Here is a 9,185-nt window from a genome sequence, read left to right on the forward strand (position 1 = left end):
AAACTTTTGATGACCTAACAGTTGTATTGTTAAGTAATATCAGTCATGCTTTTTAGCCAAGGTTTGTTCCGTTGCTAGAAATTATCTTGGTTTATCCGATTATTTAACGGCAGTAATCAAGTGATATATTATATTTTCCAACTGTATCAAAGCTCATTTTTCAAATCTACATCATAGTTCATTTTCCAAAATTATTTTTGATTATAACTTTATTTTATCTACATAAATATAATCGGAAGTTATTGTGAAGGCTGTGGCTGGCACACAGTAGTTTCCTTTGATTATCCATTGCACTGATTTTGAGGAATTGAATAATAATGCATCATGCCATTGTCATGAATTCAATTTATTTTTTAAATGACTCTATATTATTTACCCATATATTAGGGGGAGTGAACATGAATTGTTCACTTGAACAATCGTAATCATTACAATTTCCTCAAATGTGATTTGGACGTTAGCTGCTTTATTTTTTTTTTTTACTATTTAGTCCAGAGAGTTGTAGTAGGAAATGTAATCAGACAGTTGGCTTTAACTGAACACCTGTAGTGGGATAGTTAAAGCAGCTAATCATACAAAGCCCACTCAGTTAACCACCAATCACAGATTTGTTCATAATAACCATAGCAACAACCACTTGCCCTTTAAAAGTGGGGAATTTCCAAAATCGAAGAATTTTTTTACTTAAGACATAATTTTTTTTCCAGAAATTGTAATGGTTATGATTGATCGATAAGAGGACTTTCTGTCATCCAGTTTGGTCTGTAATCGTACTTGTGATTGACAAATCAGACTCCTGCTTTGTAGTCATTGGATTTTTCAATCACTTGTATAATTTTAAATCAAATCAACTCAACTTGCAGAGGCGGATCCAGGATTAAGTCAAGGGAGGTTTGGAGAATTGTCCGAGTGCACGCTACCCCGGGGAGATTTTGAAAAATTAGGTTTTCAAAAACATGATTTCCGGCATTTTGAGAGAGAATTTCGGGGGTGCGACCAAACCACCTGAACCACGCCTGGATCCACCCCAGACTTGGTCCCATTACCATCCTTAATTAGGCAGGGTAGTCTGATTTTATGATAGAAATTCAAATATGGAGTTGTGTGGGAACTTTAACTTGAAAGTTAAATGTGACTGGCCACAGAGGTGTAATCTTTGATTATTCATCGCACTGTTTTTCTATTTATAAAATGCTTATGTACTATATTGTGGTCATAAGTGTCCACAATTTGTAGTTTGCAAATAGTTTATTCAATCATACTTTAAATGGCATGGAAAATTAATAATTTAGTTGAATGAGGGTAAGGTGATATGATTTACTTTTTGAAGAATGGAATATTTCACACGCGTCATTTGAATACATGCATCCCATCTATTTTAAGATTTAAATACGTATTTAAATAAGTAATGAATTATTTGAAGTCATAAATTTAAATAGTGAAAAGTAGAAAGATATATTTTTGTAACTGTAGTATTGATTGAAAACGATGGAATAGCCAATGGTTTTAGGAAATATTAAGAGAATGGCAAATTTTATTTTGAAAAACTGGTTTTATCTTAAACAGTTACAATTCTAAGTGTACATATGATTGGAGATTTATGTTATATTTCTTTATTTAATTGTTGTATTTTAGTGTTAGGAGACTCTGTGCAGATCGTGCATCAGATCTTTCAAAATCCCTTTGCACTGAAAGAGAGCTATGAATACTGGGGGTCAATGTTAGTATCTGAACACCTAGGCACCCACCCCTTACCTAACTTGCTATCAGTTGACTGCTGTTATTTGGTTAGGAGAGGGGTGGGTGCACAAATGCTCAGGCACTGACATTAATCCATTACTGGCCTCTGACATTCAAGAATGATATTATTATTATATTGCCTATGATAGGAAATGATGTTCTTAAATTTATATTAAATAGACAATGATTCTTAAGTAAAAGAAATTTTCAATGAAATGATATATGGCTATTTTCATAATGAAATGAAAACTTGTTCTTATTTGAGATGTGATTTTAAAATCATACTTGATCCTATCAATTAAAGAATTTATGCAAGAGAGACTGAGGACAATCTTTAATTTAAGACATGTATTTTCGGTTACACACGAGCAAGTTTTCCTTGACAAATGTCCTTGACAACTTTTACTTGTTCGTGTGTTTGAAGGAGAGATTTTTTTTTTTTTGACAAAGTTTGCCTTGAGAGTTAAGCTTTTTGTTTGAAAACTGGCATGCGAGTGTTTGAACAAGGAGCCTTATCAAGGAAGAACTTGCCAGGTTTTCCCATACACATGCGCTGATAAGTGCGCAAACTTCAAGGAAAACTTTTTCGTGTGAACCGGCTTAAATGATAAAAAGGAATTTGGTGGTCCATGAATCAAAGCCCTGATTTGCTCATAAACAGATTTAGTTTAAAAAAAATACGATCTAAATTTCGTAAACAGTTTGCGGCGGTCACCAATCAGACTGCAATATATTGCCAGTACCAATTAAATTACGGTATGTCGCTCGCACCTGTCTGGTAGTCTTATTATTTCACAGTTGCTGGCTGCAATCCGATTGTGGTCTGTTGCTCTCACCAATCACATTGCAATTTGTTTCTAGCACAATGAAAACAATTTTACAGCGTACAAATGTTCAACTTTTCAATAGTTTTTGAAGTGTAATATTCACCGCACTTGTGATTTCTTGCGGATAAAAGAATTCCATGCGAGTTGCTGTCTGTTCTTCCTTTTTCGACACAAAACTATCTTATTTGACACACAGTTTCATTTGGTCTACGTCTCTTGTTGGTGTTAGGCATAGAGAAATGATCCCCTCTCCCTGTACTAACGTATGGCAAATAACTGTAAGCGAAAACTCTTCCCGGCGGCATAGTTAGGATCTGTAATGCGCCGATCAATTCGAAGCTTCCGGCATCCCCACCCCTCGGGAGATTCACGGGCATTTGATCGTTGTCCTTATTCGAGGCTGGGAAATGTAAACATACATACATACATAGGTTACGTATATGTGCACGATCCTTCGCAGTAAAGCACTATTTAAGCAATAGTGAAAATCAGACCTGAAAAAAATTCAGGCCTGTACGGGATTCGAACCACTGACCTCTGCGATACTAGTGCAGCGCTCTACCAATTGAGCTAACAAGCCAACTGGGAGCAGGCCATCAAATTAATTCGACATAAATCCGTAGATAATAAATCAAACAACAAATATATACTGGGAGCAGTTCATATATATGTATTTTCATATATATTTGTTGTTTGATTTATCATCTACGGGTTTATGTCGAATTAATTTGATGGCCTGCTCCCAGTTGGCTTGTTAGCTCAATTGGTAGAGCGCTGCACTAGTATCGCAGAGGTCAGTGGTTCGAATCCCGTACAGGCCTGAATTTTTTTCAGGTCTGATTTTCACCATTGCTTAAATAGTGCTTTACTGCGAAGGATCGTGCACATATATGTTTCATAACCGCAGTTCATGTCTATGTATTTTCATATATATTTGTTGTCTGATACATAGGTTAATTGACCACTCCCCATGGGGGCTTTTCAGGACCAATTCCCACCCAGCAGCCACCCCAGGGGAGGACATCCATCACATAGTAATCTCGTGTGTGGGAAATTAACGTCTCCTACCCCTAACCCTGCAGGAGACGGGACCTCCACTTATTCGTCCCTATCCGAGAAGACTAGAGTATCTAACCATTTCTTGACATACAAAGGTAAACAGAAATTGTCAAGTCTTTCCAGCGTAATACACGTGTTTTAATGGAGGATCCGGAGTTTGAAGGTAAAGAGTCTGCTTTCGTGAGCGAATGGCCGAGAAAGACAGTTTTACATCTTAGAATGATGCTTGCAAGTGGAAAACCCAACAGTAGCACTAACACCTAGTACGTGAGTTTGCATTTGATCAGGAAAAGAATCGTTCAATATTTTGTGGGGCATTTGAACACAATTTTGCTCCGACGGGGGAATCTGAACGAGCCAATCTTCAAAAGATCAAATGCCCGGGTGGTTGCCCGAGGGGGGTGTTGAAGATTTGAATTAATCGACGCATAATCACAGGTGAAGGATCAAAAAGTGCACGTGCCATGCACAGAGTGGAGGTGTAAATGCTCCAAGGCAAAACTCGAGGTTCTTTTAATGATATAATTTGGATATATCAACAAAGTTGAAATGGTAAATTAGCCACCGTAATGATTACAAAAGCTGACGTTTCGAGCGTTAGCCCTTCGTCGGAGCGATTCTTTGTCATGATAGCCAGGCTGTCATGAATACTACAAATCGACCAGATTCTCCATAATGTTCTCTATACATTTCCTTTCGTTCTGACCAGGAGAATTCACTTAACAATCAAGAGTTTCTTTAGCTGGTGACCATTCTTTTATTCTAACAACCTTGATATTTGATTAGCCAGCCACTCTCGTCATCAAGGGATTTGGTAAGAGTATTGAAGGAAGTGTGGCATGTAATATATTCCTCTTGGTGTTCTCTCTCTAGAGGCACTCCCTTTTCCTTGTTTAACTTGAACACAGGTGCTGTTCCATTTGAATTTTCCCATTTTTGACTGTTTCATTAACTGATTATTTCGATTTCATTGACTGATTGTTTCGTGGGCCTTGTGAATATCTTTGCTAGGATTTATTGCCATCGAATGACGTTCAAAGTCTACTGGTTGCAGATTTCATCACCAACGAAGGAGTGATGTCCTTCAGAGATGCACATCCTAGAACCAAATTAAAAAAGGAGAACTGACACCAGTAATGATTGGTGGTATCCTTTGGGCCGATTTACATGCTATGACTTTGTTTCCTTGTTTTCTCAACTTTTTTACAAGTTGTCTTTGCTTTTGTATTCGAACACTTACTAACAACGGCAACTTCGTCCGCCATTCTGACGAAAGGAAACGTTATTTTCCTTCCCTAGTCAGTGGAAATTTGTCACACAATACGTCATTTTTATCGATTTCGGCTACGATTGTAGCATCGTTTTGAAAAAGTCGAGTTCTAGGTTTGATTTACACGAAACAAATCGTGTTGTAGGCCTCTTGCTAAATTTTCGCATGCGACAAAGCCGTACCGCGTAAATCGGCCTTTACACGAGGTATATCTTATATGGGTGAGAAAAGTTGATCGAGGAGGGTTCCCTGGTTGGAGGGGAGAGACCCCGGGAACGAACTGTCCTCTCTACATAGGAAACATTCATAAGTCAAAACTCAACATGCACGTGCATCCGAATCTTTTCTTGAGCTGACTTTTTTTCCATCTTGTGGTCTTCACGTGAACAAAAGCTGCTTACGTACAGTTTTGAGCTAGAATATAATTGAAGGATCAAGTTGTTATTTGTGTCAAACCTGATAGAGCCATGGCTGTTTTTAGATCATTCCTGAGCATTCGAAGAACCTTGGCAACTCCTTGCTCGCCCTAGAAAAAAACAGGAAGTCTACATTTCTAACCAACAGAACGTGTCGTGGTATCTCGAGTAACATTGTCTGCAAATCTTTTAGGTTTCCTTTTATACCATAAGTTTTTTTTTTCTGAAGCTGAATTTCCAGGACTGGTTTGCAATAAACAAATGGTAAACACCACAGCTACACTATTGAGTTATGGATGCACGCGGGAGGTTGCTAAGCACGAAAGAAGCATAAGAGTCGCTCGAGGGGATAGCCTCGAGCGACTCTAGCTTCTTGAGTGCTTAGCAAACCTCCCCAAGTGCATCCATAACTCAATAGTGTACGCTGTGGTGTTTACCATTTGTTTTATAACATAACATTGATACATTGTAGCTAAAGAGTTCCCTTTTATTTAACAAATCTTACGTGACCAGAAAAAACAAGCGCGCGCGGAAAAATAGTCTTTGCATTTGCTCACGTCAGCAGCGTACACCCATGGGCAAATGGGGGACGCTAGATTGACCAATCAGAGCGCGCGCTTTACTTTGGTTATGTTATAATTAAGTTTGAACGCATTGATAAAAAGGTAATTTATATTCGGTTGTTCTCATTTGCATAAGCTGAGCGTAAAATTTTATTCTAGAACATCATGAACAGTTGAAGCAGAACTTTACAAAAGTGTTGCTTACAGCCTGGCCACTGCTTATACGCATTGGCAAGTCACGAAACATGAAAAATTTCCAGCCTATGATTTCAGAGATCTCCAAACTATTTCTTGCTACCTGATACGCCAGCCCCCAGAGAACAGGCCTCCCAACAAACACCGCGCGAGCACCCAAAGCAAGGGCCTTTAAAACATCAGTGCCCAGTCTCACACCACCGTCCAGATACACTTCGACTCCACTTCCCCGCACGGCCTCCACTATCTCAGATAAAACTTCAATCTACACAAAACCAAAAAGAAACGATATTTTCACTCCTCAGTCGCACTGATATCCCAATTTTTCGGCATCTTGGAGCCGTAGCTCTAAGTTAATGCCAAGCGGGAAGGGGCATGTCTTCTCTACGTTACAATTATGGTGACAAGGTGGCCAAAGTAATAAAATCGACTTTTTTTCCAGGTCTGGTGTGTTCTCTTATGAATTTATTTTGTTTCAATTTATTTTGCTCTTTGAGTAGAGCATTTGAACAGTTCAGTGACTACCGGTGATTCCCAGACTTTATCTCATTACTGCTCTACTAATTAAACTTTTAACTAAAAGTAATGAAGAAATATTAAGGCATATGAGCTTACGGTTGCTGGAACACCATCTAAATTCCTCGCTCCGTGATTTGATACAAGAATTCCTTGTACCCCATGCTGCACTGCGAGACGAGCATCTTCTGCGGTCAAGATTCCTTTCGCAACTATTGGAAGTGATGTAATGGAACGCAACCAATCCAATATTTCCCACCTCACACTTCCGTCGTTCTGGCTCTCCAGATAAGCACTTAGGTCATCATTAGACTTAAATCCACTCTTCTCGTGCAAATGCAAGAAATTAGCAAACTTTAAATGCGGGGGAAGAGAAAAATTTGCCCTGCTTTTATGCCTTGCGTAATCTGAAACTGGAATATCGACTGTTAATAGAACAGCCTTGAAGCCAGCTTTCTCAGCTCTTTTTAATAGCGCCTCCATCAAAGTACGATCTTTGTAAAACTGCATTTGTATGAACTTGATGGCGTTGGGAGACACCTGTGCGACTTCCTCGATACTGTATGTGGAGTATAAGCTTAACCCCATTGCTGTACCAACAGAACCAACAGCTGAAACACAAACAGACCAATTTTGTCACATGAGCGCTAGAATAGTTAGCATGTTCCAGCTGTAAAACAAGGAGCGAAAATAAACGGCGCGATAGAAATGAATGCCTGAGACAGGCTACAGAATACTTTCAGGCATGCGTGAGTTTTTGAAAGCGTGACTTGTTGCTTGTACACCTCGCTTCAAATTTCGCATTGTATTAGCCCTAAGGAACCTACAGGCGGACGTTTGCCTCGCCTTCCGTGCGAGGCATTATTTTCGCTGCTCTCTTGAGCCAGTGTTCGTTCCCTGCCCCCTCCCCCCTCTCTAGAGATTGGAGGAGGTACGTGTATCACAACACCAACAGAACGGGGTGTCCAAATTACGATCATTCAATCGAAAGCTTGTTGGAAAGAATACCTAAAGGCGACTGAGGGGGGGGAGAGAGAGGGAGGCAAACAAAGCAGGCAAAGCGGCCCGACAAACCAAGCAAAAACACATGGAAATTTCTCTGCTAACCTCCTTGCGAAACTATTTTTGTAGCTTGCCACTTGCCCTTTGCCCGAAACGTCACCTCTCTACCGTTATCGCATTGATGTGCTTGTACATGTTGGTCCTTACACGAAATAGCGATGTAAACAAACCACTCAACATTTGCTACACCATGATTATGACAAAATGCAAGCGCAAGTTTTACCTCTGCTTGTGGCCAATTCGCCATCCGAATGCACCATCCCATGGTAAGAAGTGGGTGACACACATATCGGCATGTTTAGTGTGTGACCCAGTACCGTGACAGAGATGTCTTGATTGGAGACGTCTCGCAGCATTCTTGGACGAAGTTTAAGCCTGTGGTAGAACATAAATAAAAGATAAACGTGTAATTCTTCAAACATTACTGACGCTTTGATGTGCAGCATACTCGAAGAAACAACATACTAGCTCGTGCGGCTACCTAGTAAAAGCCTGTCGGTTTTCGTGGAGAGAAATCTCGTCGCCGGCTCCAGTCGAAATGTAATTGAAGGCTTTCTTGTTCAGATGTCTGGCGGCATATCTCTCAAGATCTGCCATTGTCATGGGTTCACTGAAGTCGACCATCTTTCGGACGGATTTTAAGCTTTTAGTCAAATTTGTGCTATTCTTCGAGACTAAATAGGGGTTAACGTGGTAGAACTATCTTATCTAGGACATATCGTAACCTCATATAGCAAGCCTCATTATGGATTATGATATGTATGGGATGTCTTGTAGGATCGCATCAAATGTCGCGTCAAAGAAACATTGACCAGAAGGAGGTCACGGCTTTGGGTATTGCGTTACGAAAACAATTTACTTGAATTTGAAACGTTAAAATTGGACCTTAAACTTGACGAAAAATGGTGGTAAACTTCGATTTTACGATTTCTGCGAATTATGATGACGTTACAGTAACTGGTCAGAGTTCATCAACTTTACGCTGCTGAACGCTTCGATGTGCTCACCGGGTGAGTTCGATGGAATTATCGGCTTTTTGCATGGATTTCTGTAGGAAAATATCCCCGACTTCTCCTGTTTTGAGAGGTATGATCCTTTTTATGGATTTCTAATACTAAAACTTCGTCTAGCGGTACAGGGGAGTCATTTTGTTAGGAGTTGTGTGCAGTTTGCCGACTTAATTAAGCTGATCGTCATTACATGGTCCGGTTCACTGGCCATGAAAAGCTTACAAGAATGAAAGATTAAGCCGTAATCTTTATTAGGAAGCCCTGCATGAGTTATGGTAATTGATTTCCCTAGAGGGAGACTGAGATAACATTTTCTGAAAAAAATTTGAGTTCAATTCCGCACTTAAATGTGGCGGTCGGTGATAGCGCGGCGGATGTGAATAAATCAGAGGATTGTTTTGACTGTGTTAAATCCCTGATGCGGAGGGACTTACACATGTAAACTTAACTTCCCTGACAAAAGACTTCTGATTTGACTGGAGTTGTAAAAGTTGTAACAGAAGTCAGCTACACTGAGGTAAATGATA

At 39.7% G+C, this 9,185-nt stretch overlaps 1 protein-coding gene across 1 annotated transcript; it reads right to left on the bottom strand.

Annotated features, from left to right (window-relative positions):
• Positions 1–4,115: 4,115 nt before the first annotated feature.
• On the bottom strand, positions 4,116–8,462 carry LOC148717880 (2-Hydroxyacid oxidase 1-like). Its single transcript, XM_088742315.1, has 6 exons — positions 8,130–8,462; positions 7,872–8,023; positions 6,686–7,197; positions 6,174–6,335; positions 5,353–5,422; positions 4,116–4,725 (listed from the first exon to the last, which is right to left on the bottom strand). Exons 1-6 carry the CDS (start codon positions 8,270–8,272, stop codon positions 4,661–4,663), a joined length of 1,104 nt encoding a protein of 367 aa, XP_088598441.1. The 5' UTR covers positions 8,273–8,462; the 3' UTR covers positions 4,116–4,660.
• Between the last annotated feature and the right edge of the window lie 723 nt (positions 8,463–9,185).

Source organism: Stylophora pistillata, chromosome 13 (genome assembly GCF_964205215.1).
Source record: "Stylophora pistillata chromosome 13, jaStyPist1.2, whole genome shotgun sequence".
Taxonomy (NCBI): Eukaryota; Metazoa; Cnidaria; class Anthozoa; order Scleractinia; family Pocilloporidae; genus Stylophora; species Stylophora pistillata.